Source organism: Nerophis ophidion, linkage group LG03 (assembly GCF_033978795.1).
Source record: "Nerophis ophidion isolate RoL-2023_Sa linkage group LG03, RoL_Noph_v1.0, whole genome shotgun sequence".
NCBI classification, from domain to species: Eukaryota; Metazoa; Chordata; class Actinopteri; order Syngnathiformes; family Syngnathidae; genus Nerophis; species Nerophis ophidion.
Window position 1 is genome coordinate 15,965,781 of NC_084613.1, and position 20,688 is coordinate 15,986,468.

Consider the following 20,688-nt stretch of genomic DNA (forward strand, 5'->3'; position numbering starts at 1 on the left):
TTTTTTCTATGAAAACTTTAAAAATTTTAGCCAGAGATCCTCTGTATGACAGGAGCAGTCTTCCAATGTGTAATGAAGACGTTACAAATATTAGTCAAAGATCCTCTATACAACAGTAGCTAATGAAAATATTTACAATAATGGCAAATATCCTCCATCCATGACAGAAAAGCACTGTGCGGTTGTTAATGAAAAATATTTCATCAAAACATTTCAAATGTTAGTCAAAGATCCTCTTTATGACAGAAGCTAATGAAAATGTTTCAATTGTTAAAGACAAAGATTATTTATATGACAGGAGCCCTCTTTGGTTTCTAAGGAATACATTACAGATGTTAGTCCAAAGATTGTCTATACAACAGGAGCTTGTGAAAACAAAGAAATGTTAGTCAAATATTGTTTGTATGACAGGAGATAGTAAAAACATTATAACTGTTAGACAAAGTTTGTCTGTATAACATGAGCTAGTAAAAACCGTACAACTGTTAGTCAAATATTGTCTACATGACAGGAACTAGTGAAAAAATTAAAAATTTTAGTCAAAGATTGTCTATAAGAAAAGAGCTAGTGACAGGAGCTAGTGGAAACATTAAGACTGTTAGTCAAAGATTGTCTATATGACAGGAGCTAGTGGAAACATTACAATTATTGCAGGAGTGAAAAAGTAAAAAGTGTTGGTCATGTGATGAAGTGAGTGTGATGTCACAGTTGGAAAGCTGTCACGTGATTGATGCAAAAGTGTTTGAGGTCCCGCCTATTTCTTTGTCCACTTCCTGTAGGAGAAGCGTCGTGCTGAGAGGGCAGAGCAGCAGAGAGTGCGAACTGAGAAGGACAAGGAGCGTCAGGCCAGACGTGAGGTTCGTCTTCTTCCTCTTTCATCAGGAAGTCACTGGAGGATCATCATTGTTGTCATGTTGTTGTTGTTGTTGTTCTTTTTGGTGTTCTTCTTTTGCTTTTTGTTGTTCTCGTTGCATTGCCATGTAGTTGTTGTTATTGTTTTGTTGTTCTTGTTGCATTGCCATGTTGTTGTTGTTATTGTTTTGTTGTTATTGTTGCACTGCCATTTTGTTGTTGTTATTGTTTAGTTGTTGTTGCATTGCCATGTTGTTGTTGTTTGTCTTGTTGCAATGCCATGTTGTTGTTGTTATTGTTTCGTTGTTGTTCTTCTTGCATTGTCATGTTGTTGTCGTTTTGTTGTTGCTATTGTTGCAATGCCATGTTGTTGCTGTTATTGTTTTGTTCTTGTTGCATTGCCAAGTTGTTGTTGTTTTGTTTGTTGTTGTTGTTGCATTGCCATGTCGTTGTTATTGTTTTGTTGCTGTTCTTGTTGCATTGTCATGTTGTTGTTGTGTTGTTGTTGTTCTTGTTGCATTACCATGTTGTTATTGTTATGTTGTTGTTCTTGTTGCACTGCCATGTTGTTGTTATTGTTTTGTTGTTTTTGTTGCATTGCCATGTTGTTGTTGTTATTGTTTTGTTGTTCTTGCTGCATTTATATGTTGTTGTTGTTATTGTTGCATTGCCATGTTGTTGTTATTGTTTGTTCTTCTTGCTGCATTGCAATGTTGTTGTTATTGTTTTGTTTTTGTTCTTGTTGCATTGCCATGTTGTTGTTGTTTTGTTGTTGTTCTTGTTGCACTGCCATGTTGTTGTTATTGTTTTGTTGTTGTTGCACTGCCATGTTGTTGTTGTTATTTTTTGTTGTATTTCTTGTTGCATTGCCATGTTGTTATTGTTTTGTTGTTGTTCTTGTTGAATTGCCATGTTGTTGTTGTTATTGGTTTGTTGTTCTTGTTGCATTGTCTTGTTGTTGTTGTTCTTGTTGCATTGCCATGTTGTTGTTGTTATTGTTTTGCTGTTGTTCTTGTTGCATTGTCATGTTGTTGTTGTTTTTGTTGCATTGCCATGTTGTCGTTATTTGTTGATGTTGTTTTTGTTGCACTTGCATGTTGTTGTTGTTATTGTTGTGTTGTTGTTTTTGTTGCATTGTCATGTCGTTGTTCTTTTCGTTATTTTTTGTTGTTGTTCTTGTTGTATAATCATGTTGTTGTTTCTTGTCATGTTGTTTTTGTTGTTTCATTATGTTGTTCTTTGTTGTTGCAGCAACATGTTTTTTCTTAGTCACGTTGTTCTTTTGTTGTCGTTCTTTTTGCTGTTCTTGTTGCATGTTGTTTCATTGTCATGTTGTTGTTATTTTTGTTGTTGTTGAGGTTTCATTCTCAAGTTCTTTTTGTTGTTGTTGTTCTATTTGCATCAACCCGTTGTCTCATTGTCATGTTGTTCTTGTTCCATCATGTTGTTGTTGTTTCATTGTCATGTTCTTTTCTTGTTGCATCATCGTGTTGTTTTATTATCATGCTGTTCTTTTCGTTGTTGTTTTTCTTGTTGCATCATCATGTTGTTTGATTGTTATGCTGTTCTTGTGGTTGTTGCTATTCTTGTTGCATCAACATGTTGTTTTATTGTCATGGTTTAGTTGTTCCATTTGTTGTTCTTGTTGCATCAACATGTTATTGCTGCTTCATTCTCATGTTATTGTTCTTTTGTTGCATCATTATATTGCATCATTATGTTGTTTTTCTTGTTGCTTCATCATGTTGTTTCATTGTCATGTTGTTATTTTGGTTGTTGCATGATCATGTTGTTGTTCTATTATCATCATGTTGTTTCACTGTCATGTTGTTCTTGCTGCATTGTTATGTTGTTTCATCGTCACGTTGTTGTTGCATCATCATCATGTTGTTGCTTCATTGTCACCTTGTTGTTGTTGCTACATCGTTATGTTGTTTCATTGTCACGTTGTTGCATCGTCATGTTGTTGATACATCGTCATGTTGTTGTTGTTGTTGCATTGTCATGTCGTTGTTGCATCGTCATGTTGTTGATGTTGTTGGATCGTCATGTTGTTGTCGTTTTTTGCCGTTCTTGTTGCATGTTGTTTCATTGTCATGTTGTTGTTGTTTCATCATCATGTTGTTGTTGTTTCATTGTCATGTTGTTGTTGTTGCATTGTCATGTCGTTGTTGCATCGTCATGTTGTTGATGTTGTTGGATCGTCATGTTGTTGTTGTCGTTTTTTGCCGTTCTTGTTGCATGTTGTTTCATTGTCATGTTGTTGTTGTTGTTTCATCATCATGTTGTTGTTGTTTCATTGTCATGTTGTTGTTGTTGCATCATCATGTTGTTTCATTGTCATGTTTTTGTTCTTGTTGCATCAACATTTTGTTATTGCTTCTTAATTTTCATGTTGTTGTTCTTTTGTTGTTGTAACATTATGTTGTTTTTGTCGTTGCTTCGTCATCATGTTTCATTGTCATTTTGTTATTTTGGTATTTGCATGATAATGTTGTTGTTCTGTCATCATCATATTGTTTCATTGTCATGTTGTTCTTGCTGCAGTGTTATGTTGTTTCATCGTCACGTTGTTGTTGCATCGTCATGTTGTTGTTGCATCGTCATGTTGTTGATGTATCGTCATGTTGTTGTTGCATCGTCATGTAGTTGATGTTGCATCGTCATGTTGTTGTCGTTTTTTTGCCGTTCTTGTTGCAAGTTGTTTCATTGTCATGTTGTTGTTATTTTTGTTGTTGTTGAGGTTTCATTTTCATGTTGCTCGTTTTGTTGTTCTGGTTGCATCAACCTGTTGTTTCATTATCATGTTGTTGTTCTTGTTTCATCATCATGTTGTTGTTGTTTCATTGTCATGTTGTTGTTCTTGTTGCGTCATCATGTTGTTTCATTGTCATGTTTTTGTTCTAGTTGCATTAACATGTAGTTGTTGTTTCATTGTCGTGTTCTTTTCTTGTTGCATCAACATGTTATTGCTGCTTCATTCTCATGTTGTTGTTCTTTTGTTGTTGTTACATTATGTTGTTTTTGTCGATGCTTCATCATCATTTTGTTTCATTGTCATTTTGTTATTTTGGTTGTTGCATGATCATGTTGTTGTTCTGTCAATACGTTCTTTCATTGTCATGTTGTTCTTGCTGCATTGTTATGTTGTTTCATTGTCATGTTGTTCTTGCTGCATTGTTATGTTGTTTCATTGTCACGTTGTTGTTGCATCATCATGTTTTTGTTGTTACATCATCATGTTGTTGTTGTTGATGTTTTTGTTGCATCGTCATGTTGTTGTTGTATCGTCATGTTGTTTTTGTTGTTGTTGCAGGAGGAGCGGAGGATCAAGGAGGAGTCTGATGCTAAGAAGAAAGCTGATGAAGAAGCCAAGAAGAAATCTGCTTTCTCCAACATGGGCTCCAACTACGGCAGCCACCTGCAGAGAGTATGTGTTACCATGGCAACTGTGTCTGCATCAGCATCACTCGCCTCTACAGCAATACTTCTACGCCTTACTTAAAACAACTAGTAGTATTTTTTTGCAGGCTCGTCATACTAGAGGAGGAAGGGAGTAGTACTGTTAGAAAAAGTAGAGTATTACATTGATAGTATACTGTGGTACTACTACTAGTAGTGTAGTTTGTATGATTCTTGACCAGTAGTAGTATTAATATAATTTGAGTGTTGTGTAAGTACTTTACTGTACTACTGCTTCTAGTAGTAGTGGTGTTTGAACAATAATTAGTTGTAGCAGTTTAAGTCTAAGTTAAGTGTTGCAAAATTACTATCCTGTACTACTACTAGTAGTGTTAGTATAAGTTTAGTGTTGTATTGTACTAGTAGTATTTGTGGTATTTGTATGATGATTAGTAGTCATGTTAGTACAAGAGTGTTGCATAAGTACCATCTTGTACTAGTAGTAAGTAGGAGTTGTATTCGGTTTGTGTAATACTTAAGTAGTAGTGGTGTTAGTATACATTGAGTGTTGTATAAATACAATACTACTACTAGTAGTAGTAGTAGTCTTAGTATAATTTGAGTTTTGTGCTGTACTAGTAGTGTTAGTACTTCCGTTGGTATGAGTTGGGTGTTGTATAAATAGTAATCGTAATAATGTTGGTCTAAATATCATCTTCCGCTTATCCGAGGTCGGGTCGCGGGGGCAACAGCCTAAGCAGGGAAACCCAGACTTCCCTCTCCCCAGCCACTTCGTCTAGCTCTTCCCGGGGGATCCCGAGGCGTTCCCAGGCCAGCCGGGAGACATAATCTTCCCAACGTGTCCTGGGTCTTCCCCGTGGCCTCCTACCGGTTGGACGTGCCCTAAACACCTCCCTAGGGAGGCGTTCGGGTGGCATCCTGACCAGATGCCCGAACCACCTCATCTGGCTCCTCTCGATGTGAAGGAGCAGCGGCTTTACTTTGAGTTCCTCCCGGATGGCAGAGCTTCTCACCCTATCTCTATGGGAGAGACCTGCCACACGGCGGAGGAAACTCATTTCGGCCGCTTGTACCCGTGATCTTATCCTTTCGGTCATGACCCAAAGCTCATGACCATAGGTGAGGGTGGGAACGTAGATCGACCGGTAAATTGAGAGCTTTGCCTTCCGGCTCAGCTCCTTCTTCACCACAACGGATCGGTACAACGTCCGCATTACTGAAGACGCCGCACCGACTACTTATTCAACACTGGTCTAAATATAGTGTTGAATAAGTAGTAGTAGTAGTAGTAATAATGTTGGTACAAGTAGTGTTGCATAAGTAGCAGTAGTAGTAGTAGTGTTAGTGTTGCTCAAAATAGAGTGTTGAATAAGTACTAGTAGTGGTAATGTTGGTATAAATAGTGTTGCATAAGTACTAATGGTAGTTATAGTAGTAGTGTTGGTTTCTATAGAGTGTTGTATAAGTACTATTAGAAGTAGTTATAAACTTGGTTTGAATAGTGTTCTACAAGTAATGGTAGTAGTAGTAGTACTGTTGGTCTAAATAGAGTGTCGTATAAGTACTATTAGTAGTAATGTTGGTATAAATTGGGTGTCGTATAAGTACTACGAGTAGTAATGTTGGTACACGTTGGGTATCATAAAAGTACTACTAGTAGTAATGTTGGTATAGGTTGGGTGTCATATACTGTAAGTACTAGTATTAGTAATGTTGGTATAAGTTGGGTATAATACTGTAAGTACTAGTAGTAGTATTGTTGGTATAAGTTGGGTGTCATAAAAGTACTATTAGTAATAATGGTGGTATAAGTTGGGTGTCATAAAAGTACTATTAGTAGTAATGTTGGTATAAGTTGGGTGTCATATACTATAAGTACTAGCAGTAGTAATGTTGGTACAAGTTGAGTGTCATATAAGTACAAGTAGTAGTAGTAATGTAGATATAAGTTGGGTGTCATATACTGTAAATACTAGTAGTAATAATGTTGGTATAAGTTGGGTATAATACTGTAAGTACTAGTAGTAGTAATGTTGGTATAAGTTGGGTGTCATAAAAGTACTAGTAGTAGTAATGTAGATATAAGTTGGGTGTCATACACTCTAAGTACTAGTAGTAGTGATGTTGGCATAAGCTGGGTGTCATAAAAGTAGTATTAGCAGTAATGTTGGTATAAGTTGGGTGTCATAAAAGTACTAATAGTAGTAATGTTGGTATAAGTTGAGTATCATATGCTGTAAGTACTAGTATTAGTAATGTTGGTATAAGTTGGGTGTAATGTAAGTACTAGTAGTAGTAGTAATGTAGATATAAGTTGGGTATCATATACTGTAAGTACTAGTAGTAGTGATGTTGGTATAAGTTGGGTGTCATAAAAGTACTAGTAGTAGTAATGTTGGTATAAGTTAGGTGTCATAAAGGTACTAGTAGTAGAAAGGTTGGTATAAGTTGGGAGTCATATACTGTAAGTACTATTAGTAGTAATGTTGGTATAAGTTGGGTGTGGGTGTCATGTAAGTACTATTAGTAGTAATGTTGGTGTAAGTTGGGTGTCATGTAAGTACTAGTAGTAGTAGTAATGTGGGTATAAGTTGGATATCATATGCTGGAAGTACTAATAGTGGTATTTGTTTCCAGGCTGACCAGAAGAGAGGAGGAAAGAAGGAGACAGAAAGAGAGAAGAAGAAGAAGATCTTGGCTGCCAGACGTAAACAACTCAACATTGACCATCTTAATGAAGACAAACTCAGGTATACAACGCAATATTTACATCACATCTATATCTAAACTACATCTGTATCACATACACACCTACAGTACATGACATCATATATATTCATGATATATAATATAGAGCACTTATCTGTATCAATCTATACAATCTATATCACATATACATCTTTATACTCTACTTGTACATCTATATACACGACATATATATATCCCTACATCTATATACACTACATCTATATCATATATACATCTATATACCCCACTTGTATATCTATACACACATTTTTAGCCGTACATCTCTATACACTATATCAGTGGTCCCCAACCACCGGTACCGGGCCGCGGCTCGATTGGTACCGGGCCGCAGAAGAATTTTTTATTAATTCTTATTTTTTTTTATTTAAAAAAAAATATATTTTATTATTATTTTTTTTTTATTAAAGCATCATAAAAAACACAAGATACACTTACCAACCCCAAAAAACCCTCCCTTTTTCATGACTAAAACCTCCCTTTTTCATGAAAAAGCCCCCAAGACTTGACTGGTCCACAGCTACAAAAAGGTTAGGGACCACTGCACTATATCAAATATACATATATATATATATATATACATATATATATATATATATATATATATATATATATATATATATTTATATATATATATATATATATATATATATATATATATATATATATATATATATATATATATATAACTACATGTATATCTATATACACTACATATATATCTATATACACTACATATATATCCATACATCTCTATGTCATATATATATCTATATACACTACATATGTATCCATACATCTTTATGTCATATATACATCTATACACACGAAACCGACTGCAACGCATACTTAGTCAACAGCCATACAGGTTACACTGAGGGTTGTGATATAAACAACTTTAACACTCTTACTGATATGCGCCACACTGTGAACCCACACCAAACAAGAATGACAAACACATTTTGGGAGAACATCGGCACTGTAACACAACATAAACACAAAAGAACAAATACCCAGAATTACATGCATCCCTACTCTTCCGGGCTACGTTAGCATTCGACCCCGCCCACCTCAACCGACACACGGAGGGGGCGGGGGGATTTGGTGCTAGCGGGGTGTATAATGTATCCCGGAAGAGTGGGATGCATGAGATTCTGGGTATTTGTTTTCTTGTGTTTATGTTGTGTTACAGTGTTATGTTCTCCCAAAATGTGTTTGTTATTCTTGTTTGGTGTGGGTTTACAGTGTGGCGCATATTACTAAGAGTTTCTAAGTTGTTTATACCACAACCCTCAGTGTAACCTGTATGGCTGTTGAGCAAGTATGCCTTGCAATCGTTTGCGTGTGTCAGCAGAAGCCTCTTAAGACATGTGACTGGGCTGGCAAGCTAACTGGACGTGTTGTAGAGGGGGTCAAAGGCAGCACCTTCAGAGGTTGCCCTTATTGTTAATCGAGGGAAATTCTGCAAACATTCACGAGAATGGTTGATCTGACTTTCGGTAGTCTCTCGGAATATTCGGGATGGTTGGCAAGTGTGATGATGTCAAGCAGCATTCATAGAAAACTTGCGGGCCCCACTATCATTACATTTTCATATTAAGGTGAGGGCCGCGTGTCTGAGACCCTTGGTTTATACATAGCACAAAGTAAAAAAAAGTCTGTATGCAGTGTTATTTCATTTTAAATTTCAAAAGAGTTTTGTGGCTCCCATTGTTTTTTTATTTTGTAAAACGGGTCAAAATGGCTCCTTGAGTGGTAAAGGTTACCGACCCCTGGTATAGATATAAATGTATTTATTAGGGGTGTAACGGTCAACCAATCAATGTTTACTTATATAGCCCTAAATCACTAGTGTCTCAAAGGGCTGCACAAACCACTACGACATCCTCGGTAGGCCCACATAAGGGCAAGGAAAATTCACACCCCGTGGGACGTCGGTGACAATGATGACTATGAGAACCTTGGAGAGGAGGAAAGCAATGGATGTCGAGCGGGTCTAACATGATACTGTGAAAGTTCAACATGATACTGTGAAAGTTCAATCCATAATGGATCCAACACAGTCGCGAGAGTCCAGTCCAAAGCGGATCCAACACAGCAGTGAGAGTCCCGTTCACAGCGGAGCCAGCAGGAAACCATCCCAAGCGGAGGCAGATCAGCAGCACAGAGATGTCCCCAGCCGATACACAGGCAAGGAGTGCATGGCCACCGGATCGGACCGGACCCCCTCCACAAGGGAGAGTGGGACATAGAAGAAAAAGAAAAGAAACGGCAGATCAACTGGTCTAAAAAGGGAGTCTATTTAAAGGCCAGAGTATACAAATGAGTTTTAAGGTGAGACTTAAATGCTTCTACTGAGGTGGCATCTCGAACTGTTACCGGGAGGACATTCCAGAGTACTGGAGCCCGAACGGAAAACGCTCTATAGCCTGCAGACTTTTTTTGGGCTTTGGGAATCACTAATAAACGGTACGTGTATTTGTATTGAACCGTTTCGGTACGGGGGTTCCGGTTCGGTGCGGAGGAGTACCGAACGAGTTCCACACGAACATATGAAGTAGCCGCCTATGCTAAAGTCTTAACTCCGTTCTGCCTCCGTCTCTGTCTGTACACAGCACCCTGCATTGTCCCTCCCACACAACCATCTGATTGGTTACAACCGTAGCGGTAACAAGCCAATCAGCAGTGCGCGCCGTATTCAGGGCGCATCTAGTCAGCGCTTCAGCGTCGAGCAGATAGGTCTTTAGCAGGGGAGCAACGGACTCTCCCCAAATTATACTAAACACTTCCAAGGCAACTACTTTCTAAACATCACTATGAGCCTGTTGACCTTCTGGTTTGAGGTGAAGGCTAGTTAGCTCAATTTGCGGTGTGTGCGTGCGTGTGTGTGTGTGTGTGCGTGTGTGTGTGTGTGTGTGTGTGTGTGTGTGTGTGTGTGTGTGTGTGTGTGTGTGTGTGTGTGTGTGTGTGTGTGTGTTGATTGAGCTGTGTTGTAGCAACAAAAAAGGACATTATATTAAATGAAAAGTTTCTGTCTCTGATAGTGTATATAATAATGTAAGTGCATCATAAAGCCTACATGAACTCCAAGGTGTTCAGGGATGAATAGTCTCTCCTATTGCTATTGTACTATTTTTTCATCTATAGTTACATTAATCATTGTAATGTAGCAGCCTGGTTTTGAATGGCAGGGTCCCTGCTATCACATGTTGATACAAATATAACATTTACATAATAAACATTGACTACAGGCTTCCCAAATGCTGTGTCCTGAGCAAGACACTTCACCCTTGCTCCTGATGGGTGCTGGTTGGCGCCTTGCATAGCAGCTCCCTCCATCAGTGTGTGAATGTGTGTGTGAATGGGTAAATGTGGAAGTAGTGTCAAAGCGCTTTGAGTACCTTGAAGGTAGAAAAGCGCTATACAAGTACAACCCATTTATCATTTATCATTTATAATAAATTAAGCATGATGAGTTGACTGGAAACAGTTTAATGTTGCACTTTTTATATGTAGAAGAAAGGTTGTGTCATTTTATTTAATCCAAGAAACAATTTGAGGCAGTTTAATGTGGATTAACGTGGGCAGAATTATTATAGTGTTCCCAATGTTAAAAGGATCAAGCCATTGTTTAAAAATTTGGTAAATAAATAACCAAAACATTTATATTTTGTTGTTTTCTTACTGTACCGAAAATGAACCGAACTGTGACCTCTAAACCGAGGTATGTACCAAACCGAAATGTTTGTGTACCGTTACACCCCTATTATTTATGTATAGAAAAGTAGTTATAGGTGTTAGAAACATGTATAGATGTATGTATTTATGGATGGAAAAGTAGTCATAGATGTTAGAAATGTGTATAGATGTATGTATTTATGTATGGAAAAGTAGTCATAGATGTAAGTGTTGTGTTTCAGGGATAAGATCAACGAGTTGTACGACTGGATGTGTCAGCTGGAGTCTGAGAAGTTCGACCACACAGAGAGACTGAAGAGGCAGAAGTATGAGGTGAGTTATCATCATCATCATTATCGTCATCCTCATCATCAGAGTGTCACTGATGACTTGTTTGCGCCCCCCGCAGGTCACCACCCTGCGCAAGAGAGTGGAGGAGCTGAGCAAGTTGTAAGTAACGCCAAGCGTCCCCTGTGCTGCAGCGCCACTGCTGTTGTGGAGGACACATGACAGACACTAGAAAGGAGAATTGACATTTAGAAGAAAAACATTAAGAATTGTGTGTACTAAATATTTGAATAATACCTGAATTTGACCTGAAATGAAATATGAAAATGGATGACGAATGAAGATGTTGGCTTCACACTTCACTGTCACCATGGCAACAAATCCAAATTTCACATGTTATTTTTCTGTTTATTATCATTATTCTGTTTGAATTTTTTCTGATTTGCATGGTTGCTAATGCTAACACGGCTTGTCTCTGTGACGTTCCGCAGCAGCAAAAAGGGAGCCGCCACCCGCCGCAGGAAGTAAGCCTCCGGCCGCAGGAAGTACCTTGTCAGCTGAGAAGACGCGCTGCGGTTGCATCATCATCTTCATCATCCTCACCCTCATCCTCATCATGCTTGCCATCGGGAGCCTTGACCTGCTGTGCGATAACCTCTGACCTCCTGGCCCTGCGCCGTTTGGTTGTCAGAGTTTTTGTAAATAAAGTTTGACTCTTCAAGCTGCCACCCTTCCTCCTTTGTCAGTAAAGTTCTGTCTCTGTGGAGCGTCTTTGTCTGACCTGCTGGTGGCGCAGGAGCACATGCTAGCTCTACAGATTCAAGCATGGTAAGTAAAGAAATATATTAATACATGACTTATTTTTCAACTAAATTTTTTCTGTTATTTTTTTTTTAACCTGACATTGCTAAAAAACAGTAATGAATCAAAATCAATGTTATCAATTATTGGCCATAAGGCTCCAATTATGTTACCTGAAATATCATACTTTAAAATTTTGGGGGGAAAATATTTAATTTTTGTTTTTGCAATTATAAAAAAAATTCAAGCGTTGAAAGTAAAAAAAAAAACATCAAGATATATGACATATTTCTTAACACTGTTATGAGTGGGCCCTTTTTGGAATTTTGGTGTTCTGTTTTGTTTTAAACTTCTCATTGCCCTCCTAAAAATAATCAAAATCAATGTTATTGTTGACCTATTCAGGGCTCCAATTATATCAAATATTCTACTCGGAAATTTTTTGGGGGAGGGAAATATCGCATATTTGGTGTTTTTGCCAACCAAAACAAAATGTTTTCTATGACAAAAAGGCATACCACTTAAAAATAATAAACATGTACAATCTGACATTTGATCTAGAGCAGGGGTGTCAAACTCAAATACAGAGTGGGCCAAAATTCTGAACTGAACAAAGCCGCGGGCCAAAGTTCAACAACTTAACCTTTTAATAGGGACCCGAACAAGTTTTGCATTGAATATTGAACAAGCAAGGCTTATATAACTTTAGAGTGACATGCAAAATCGAGTATTGTTGGTAGCGGGGGTGTATATTGTAGCGTCTCGGAAGAGTTAGTGCTGCAAGGGGTTCTGGGTATTTGTTATGTTGTGTTACGGTGCGTATGTTCTCCCGAAATGTGTTTGTCATTCTTGTTTGGTGTGAGTTCACAGTGTGGCGCATATTTGTAACAGTTGTTTATACGGCCACCCTCAGTGTAACCTGTATGGCTGTTGACCAAGTATGGCTTGCATTCACTTGTGTGTGTGTAGAAGCCGCATATATTACCATGAATTGATTAACGTGGACCCCGACTTAAACAAGTTGAAAAACTTATTCGGGTGTTACCATTTAGTGGTCAATTGTACGGAATATGCACTGAACTGTGCAATCTACTAATAAAAGTATCAATCAATCAATCAAAAACGTGACCAGGCCGGCACGCTGTTTGTATGGAAGAAAAGCGGACGTGACGACAGGTTGTAGAGGATGCCAAAAGCAGTACCTTTAAGGCACGCCCCCCCAATATTGTTGTCTGGGTGGAAATTCGGGAGAATGGTTGCCCCGGGAGATTTTCGGAGGGGGGCACTGAAATTCGGGATTCTCCTGGAAAAACCAGGAGGGTTGGCAAGTATGAGAATTAGCGTTGAATGCGGTGATACAGCGGCACCCGCCACTGTATAATACCGGCGGGCCAGCTCTAATGTTAATTTATTATTGCCTCAATATATATATATATATGTGTGTGTGTGTGTGTGTGTGTGTGTATATATATATATATAAATAAATGATAAATGGGTTGTACTTGTATAGCGCTTTTCTACCTTCAAGGTACTCAAAGCGCTTTGACACTACTTCCACATTTACCCATTCACACACACATTCACACACTGATGGAGGGAGCTGCCATGCAAGGCGCCAACCAGCACCCATCAGGAGCAAGGGTGAAGTGTCTTGCTCAGGACACAACGGACGTGACGAGGTTGGTACTAGGTGGGATTTGAACCAGGGACCCTCGGGTTGCGCACGGCCACTCTCCCACCGCGCCACGCCGTCCCTATATATGTATATATATATATATATATATATATATATATATATATATATATATATATATATATATGTGTGTATATATATATATATATATATATATATGTATATATATATATATATATATATATATATATATATATATGTATATATATATATATATATATATATATATATATATATATATATATTCCCCTCAAAAAAATATTTCCATCTATTTTTTACCGCTTGTCCCTTTTCTGGGGTCTAAGTAAAATATTTAATACAATAGAAGCCTTGAATAGGTGAACAAAACTAGTAAGATCGATTTTGATTCATTATTATTTTTTGAGCAATGACAGGTTTAAAAATCACACTTTAAGGTCTCAGTGATCCAAAAGACACCCACTTATGAATGTGTTATGCAAAAATAAAAACACAATGGAAAATAGGTTAAAAAAAATAAATAAAAAATACTAATATATATTTCCATCCATCCATATGTATATATATATATATATATATATATATATATATATATATATATATATATATATATATATATATATATATATATATATATATCTATATATATGTATATATATATATATATATATATATCGCCACATCTAGTATGTGTGTGACAATCATTGGTATTTTAACTTAACTATAAGTGGGTGTCTTTTTGGATCACTGAGACCTTTTAATGTGATTTTTAAACCTGTTATTGCTCAAAAAAATAATAATGAATCAAAATCGATGTTACTACTATTGTTTACCTATTCAAGGCTTCTATTGTATTAAATATTCTACTTTGAAATATTTTTTGAGGAGAATATATAGATATATATATATATGTGTGTGTGTCTGTGGTGTGTGTGTGTGTATATGACTTTTGAACCTGTCATTTTGCAAAATATATATAATGAATCAATATTAATAATATTAATATATTATATAATATTAATTATATAATCAAATATTGACATATTTAAAGGGTTCAATTTCTGCACCTCAAATATTCTACTTTGCCATTTTTGAGAGGGTAATATTGCATATTTTGTGTTTGTTTATTTAACAGAGTTATTTATTTTTGAGAAATAAATAGGGCATAAAACATAAAAAGGATGGATCCGAAGATAGTCTAATTTAATGACCATATTATTAAATATTGTTTGTAATATGACTTACTTTTGAAACCTTTATCACTGAGACAGTTTCGAAATGAGCTGCAATTTTTGAATGAAAGAAACCGCTGTTCTACATGTGTCCACTGGGTGTCGCAATTGCAATCCCAGTGTAACTCGCATCACACTGTTTAAAGATGACGTGTCAGCTGACAACTACCGCCCCCCTGATTGGCTGCCGCTACTCCAATCAGCGCAGGTGAAAACAATCGGCTGCTCCTGTTGTGGCTGGCGGCAAATGGCGGCAAATGTCGGCATTATCGATGCACAGTACCTTCTTTTATTGTAAATGATCCACTCATCTGCTAAATTAATGAAAAGGTAAGATATTAATACTTAAGTTAACTCGACCTTCATGTTTTTAGTTTGAGTTTCATGCAGCGCTCGCAAATTGTTGACGGCACGAAGTGCGAACTGAACTTCATTGTAAAAATGTGTGTTTGTACATTTGTTGTTTGTTCTATTTTTTTAATACTTAAATCTACCATGTTTGCATTGGTTAAATTTGTAGATTTTTTACCTTTAATTCGGCTATAGTGTCATTTAAAATTTTTTTTTATTTTATAGCATAATTGTAATATTTGAATGATGATAAACGAATGTGTTGTAGCAGTTGCGGATGTCACCTGTTTGAGAAACACGTCTTTAATGAACTGTCAACATGAAAATGCTAAACATGAAATGCTTGAAAGTGTATTGGCTTTGTGAGAACACAACCGAGACAAAGTCTAAGTTCATTGTGTTCTTCATGGTGTTTTTGAAACTGCACCAATTTGTTCCCCCTCAGAATTTTTAATCTAACTTGAAGTGTTTTGTTAAGAGGATTATTTGTATTGTGTACATTTTTTTTAAATGTGCCTGTTCTATTCTTTGTACAAGAAAAACAAAGAAAATAATTTAGAAGTTGTGTTTAATTTTAAGTTATTATGCCATGATTTTACCAGTTCGGCCCACATGTGGCCCCTGAGCTAAAATGAGTTTTAACACCCCTGAGCATTAAAACAAACAAAACTTCATAAGCGACATACCAGTATTTTTATATTATTATTATATGTAATGGAATTTTTCAAGTATAACATCTCATCGCAGGTGACTTGTCCAGGGTGTACCCCGCCTTCCGCCCGATTGAAGCTGAGATAGGCGCCAGCGCCCCCCGCAACACCAAAAGGGAATAAGCGGTAGAAAATGGATGGATGGATGGATGGATGGATGGATATTTATCTACTTTGCCATTTTGGAGAGAGTAATATTGCATATTTTGTGTTTTTTATTTTTTGCAATAAAAAACAAAAAAAAAATTTGGGGGACAAATGAAAAGGGCATAAAACAAATAAAAAACGGATGGATCTGAAGATAGTCACATTTAATTATCATATTATTAAATATTGTTTGTAATATGTAAGAAAAAGAAAACAGTTTAAAAGTTGTCTTTATTTTTAAGTTATTATGCCATGATTTTACCAGTTCGGCCCACATGTGACCCCTGAGCTAAAATGAGTTTTAACACCCCCGAGCATTAAAACAAACAAAACTTGATGAACAACATACCAGTATTTTTATTTTTGTATTATAATTATATGTAATGGAATTTTTCAAGTATAACATTTTAGGTAATAAAACCTTCTTGCTACGTGACACCATATTTACTACTACTATTTATCTACTTTAGATGGCGACTTGTCCAGGGTGTACCCCGCCTTCCGCCCGATTGTAGCTGAGATAGGCGCCAGCGCCCCCCGCGACCCCAAAAGGGAATAAGCGGTAGAAAATGGATGGATGGATGGATATTTATCTACTTTGCCATTTTGGAGAGGGTAATATTGCATATTTTGTTTGTTTTTTTTGCAATAAAAAACAAAATTGTTTTTTTTTTGAGAAATGCAAAGGGCATAAAACATAAAAAAAACGGATAGATCTGAAGATTGTCTGATTTAATTATCATATTATTAAATATTGTTTGTAATATGTAAGACAAGGAAAACTATTTTGAAGTTGTCTTTATTTTTAAGTTATTATGCCATGATTTTACCAGTCCGGCCCACGTGTGGCCCCTGAGTTAAAATTAGTTTAACACCCCTGAGCATTAAAACAAACAAACCCTCATAAGCGACATACCAGTATTTTTATTTTTCTATTATAATTATATATGATGGAATTATTCAAGTATAAAATTTGAGGTGATAAAACCTTCTTGCTACGTGACACCATATTTACTATCTAAGTATAACAAACAAGTATTATATATTTAATGTACATAAACGTTATTATCTTGCAGGAACATAAGTAACCACACGGTGGCGGTGTGGCACTGCTGGTCTTTTTAAAGTGTTGGGGGGCGGGGGGGAAAAACAACAATTTCCAAGGATCTGAATTGTTCAATGATTGAGCGCACAAATATCTGAGAAAGTTGTACAACTTTATTGTAAAGACAAATAACTTATTAAATAAACATGTTTCATTAAATTAATCATGGATTAATAATAGCGTGTTGATTGACTGTCGCAGGACCTGTTTTTATTATTGGGGGCCACGTCACAGTTATGTCTGCCCTCAGAGGGTTTTCTGTTTTATAGCGTACAATCAAAAACAACTTATAGTAAATCTGACTATATAACAGTCAATGTATATAATTTATATTGGCAACTGTTTTTAATCAGGATATTTTTCGGCAGGTTAATGATAATAGTAAGTCAAGGTGACGAGCAGATATTTAAGTATTTATTTTTAATATAATCATTAAAATGCTCCCAACATTTTTTTGCATGATCTGATTTTATTCAAGTGTAGAACGGGGGTGTCAAAATCGTTTTTTATTGAGGACCACGTTAAAATTAGGGCTGTTTTTAGAGGGCCACACAAAATGATGATGCGGATCACGTTACATGAAGTAGCGGACCACGTCAAATGACGTGGCGGACCACGTTAATTTAAGTGGTGGACCACGTTAATTTATTTGGTGGACCACGTTAATTTATTTGGTGGACCACGTTAAATGACGTGGCGGACCACGTAAAATAGATGTGGCGGACCACGTCAAATAAAGTGGCAGACCACGTCAAATGAAATGGCGGACTACGTCAAATGAAGTGGCGGGCCATTTTAATTTAGGTGGCGGACCACGTTAATTTAAATGGCGTACCATGTTAATTTAATTGGCGTACCACGTTAATTTAATTGGCGGACCACGTTAATTTAAGTGGCGGACCACGTTGAATGAAGTGGGGGACCACATCAAATTATGTGGCAGACCACATTAAATGTGTAAGTGGCGAACCACATTAATTTAAGTGGCGGATCACGTTAAAAATTGTGGCAGACCTCATTAATTAAAGTGGTGGAACATGTTAAATGAAGTGGCAGACCACATTAATTTAAGTGGCGGACCATGTTAATTATAGTAGCGGACGTCATTAATTAAATTGGCGGAACATGTTAAATGAAGTGGCAGACCACATTAATTTAAGTGGCGGACCATGTTAATTATAGTAGCGGACGTCATTAATTAAAGTGGCGGAACAAGTTAAATGAAGTGGCAGACCAGGTTAATTTAAGTGGCGGACCATGTTAATTAAAGTAGCGGACCTCATTAATTGAAGTGGCAGAACATGTTAAATGAAGTGGCAGAACATGTTAATTAAAGTAGCGGACCACGTTAATTTAAGTGGCGGACCATGTTAATTTACTTGGCGGAGCACTTAATTTATTTGGTGGACCACGTTAAATGACGTGGCGGACCACGTAAAATAGATGTGGCGGACCACGTCAAATAAACTGGCAGACCACGTCAAATAAACTGGCAGACCACGTCAAATGAAGTGGCAGACCACGTCAAATGAAGTGGCGGACTACGTCAAATGAAGGGGCGGGCCATTTTAATTTAGGTGGCGGACCACGTTAATTTAATTGGCGAATCCACCTTAATTTAAGTGGCGGACCACGTTAAATGAAGTGGGGGACCACATCAAATTATGTGGCAGACCACATTAAATGTGTAAGTGGCGAACCACGTTAATTTAAGTGGCGGATCACGTTAAAAAATGTGGCAGACCTCATTAATTAAAGTGGTGGAACATGTTAAATGAAGTGGCAGACCACGTTAATTTAAGTGGCGGACCATATTAATTATAGTAGCGGACGTCATTAATTAAAGTGGCGGAACATGTTAAATGAAGTGGCAGACCACGTTAATTTAAGTGGCGGACCATGTTAATTATAGTAGCGGACGTCATTAATTAAAGTGGCGGAACATGTTAAATGATCTGGCAGACCACGTTAATTTAAGTGGCGGACCATGTTAATTATAGTAGCGGACCTCATTAATTAAAGTGGCGGAACATGTTAAATGAAGTGGCAGACCACGTTAATTTAAGTGGCGGACCGTGTTAATTAAAGTAGCGGACCTCATTAATTAAAGTGGCAGAACATGTTAAATGAAGTGGCAGACCATGTTAATTAAAGTAGTGGACCTCATTAATTAAAGTGGCGGAACATGTTAAATGAAGTGGCTGACCACGTTAATTTATGTGGCGGACCGTGTTAATTAAAGTAGCGGACCTCATTAATTAAAGTGGCAGAACATGTTAAATGAAGTGGCAGACCATGTTAATTAAAGTAGTGGACCTCATTAATTAAAGTGGCGGAACATGTTAAATGAAGTGGCAGACCACGTTAATTTAAGTGGCGGACCATATTAATTATAGTAGCGGACGTCATTAATTAAAGTGGCGGAACATGTTAAATGATCTGGCAGACCACGTTAATTTAAGTGGCGGACCATGTTAATTATAGTAGCGGACCTCATTAATTAAAGTGGCGGAACATGTTAAATGAAGTGGCAGACCACGTTAATTTAAGTGGCGGACCGTGTTAATTAAAGTAGCGGACCTCATTAATTAAAGTGGCAGAACATGTTAAATGAAGTGGCAGACCATGTTAATTAAAGTAGTGGACCTCATTAATTAAAGTGGCGGAACATGTTAAATGAAGTGGCTGACCACGTTAATTTATGTGGAGGACCATGTTAATTAAAGTAGCGGACCACATTAAATGACGTGGCGGACCACATTAAATGATGAAGCAGACCACATTAAATGATGTGGCGGACCACGTTAAATAATCTGGCGGACCACGTTAAATGATTTGGCAGACCATGTTAAATGATCTGGCAGAACATGTTGAATGAAGTGGCAGACCATGTTAATTAAAGTAGCGGACCTCATTAATTAAAGTGGCGGAACATGTTAAATGAAGTGGCTGAGCACGTTAATTTATGTGGAGGACCATGTTAATTAAAGTAGCGGACCACATTAAATGATGTGGCAGACCTCGTAAAATGATGTGGCAGGCCTCGTAAAATGATGTGGCAGACCACGTTAAATGTGTAAGTGGCGAACCACGTTATATTAAGTGGCGGACCACGTCAAATGACGTGACAGACCTCATTAATTAAAGTGGCGGAACATGTTAAATGAAGTGTCAGACCACGTTAATTTAAGTGGCGGACCATGTTAAATAAAGTAGCGGACCTCATTAATTAAAGTGGCGGAACATGTTAAATGAAGTGGCAGACCACGTTAATTTATGTGGAGGACCATGTTAATTAAAGTAGCGGACCACATTAAATGATGTAGCAGACCACGTTAAATGATCTGGAAGACCACATTAAATGATCCGGCAGACCACGTTAAATGATCTGGCAGACCACGTTAAATGATCTGGCAGACTACTTTAAATGAGGTATCAGACCACTTAAAATTATGTAGCAGACCACATTAAATGATGTGGCAGACCACATTAAATGACGTGGCAGACCACATTAAATGATGTGGCAGACCTCGTTAAATCACGTGGCAGACCTCGTTAAATCACGTGGCAGACCACGTTAAATGATGTGGCAGGCCTTGTTAAATGATGTGGCGGGCCACATTAAATGTCGTGGCAGAACACGTTAAATGGTTTGGCAGAACA

At 37.2% G+C, this 20,688-nt stretch overlaps 1 protein-coding gene and 1 long non-coding RNA gene across 2 annotated transcripts in view; both read left to right on the forward strand.

Annotated features, from left to right (window-relative positions):
* Positions 1–11,735, forward strand: part of LOC133549208 (troponin T, fast skeletal muscle isoforms-like) — a 19,250-nt gene extending 7,515 nt beyond the window's left edge. Inside the window, exons 5-10 of the mRNA XM_061894401.1 lie at positions 780–857; positions 4,169–4,282; positions 6,913–7,025; positions 10,962–11,052; positions 11,129–11,169; positions 11,499–11,735. Of these exons, the coding sequence (XP_061750385.1) occupies positions 780–857; positions 4,169–4,282; positions 6,913–7,025; positions 10,962–11,052; positions 11,129–11,169; positions 11,499–11,535 (474 nt within the window). The 3' untranslated portion in view covers positions 11,536–11,735. The remainder of the gene's footprint in view (positions 1–779; positions 858–4,168; positions 4,283–6,912; positions 7,026–10,961; positions 11,053–11,128; positions 11,170–11,498) is intronic.
* Positions 11,736–14,912: 3,177 nt separating this feature from the next.
* Positions 14,913–16,990, forward strand: LOC133548717 (uncharacterized). Its single transcript, XR_009805919.1, has 3 exons — positions 14,913–15,042; positions 15,811–15,899; positions 16,391–16,990. It is a non-coding gene; the product is annotated as an uncharacterized LOC133548717 (long non-coding RNA).
* The last annotated feature ends 3,698 nt before the right edge of the window (positions 16,991–20,688 follow it).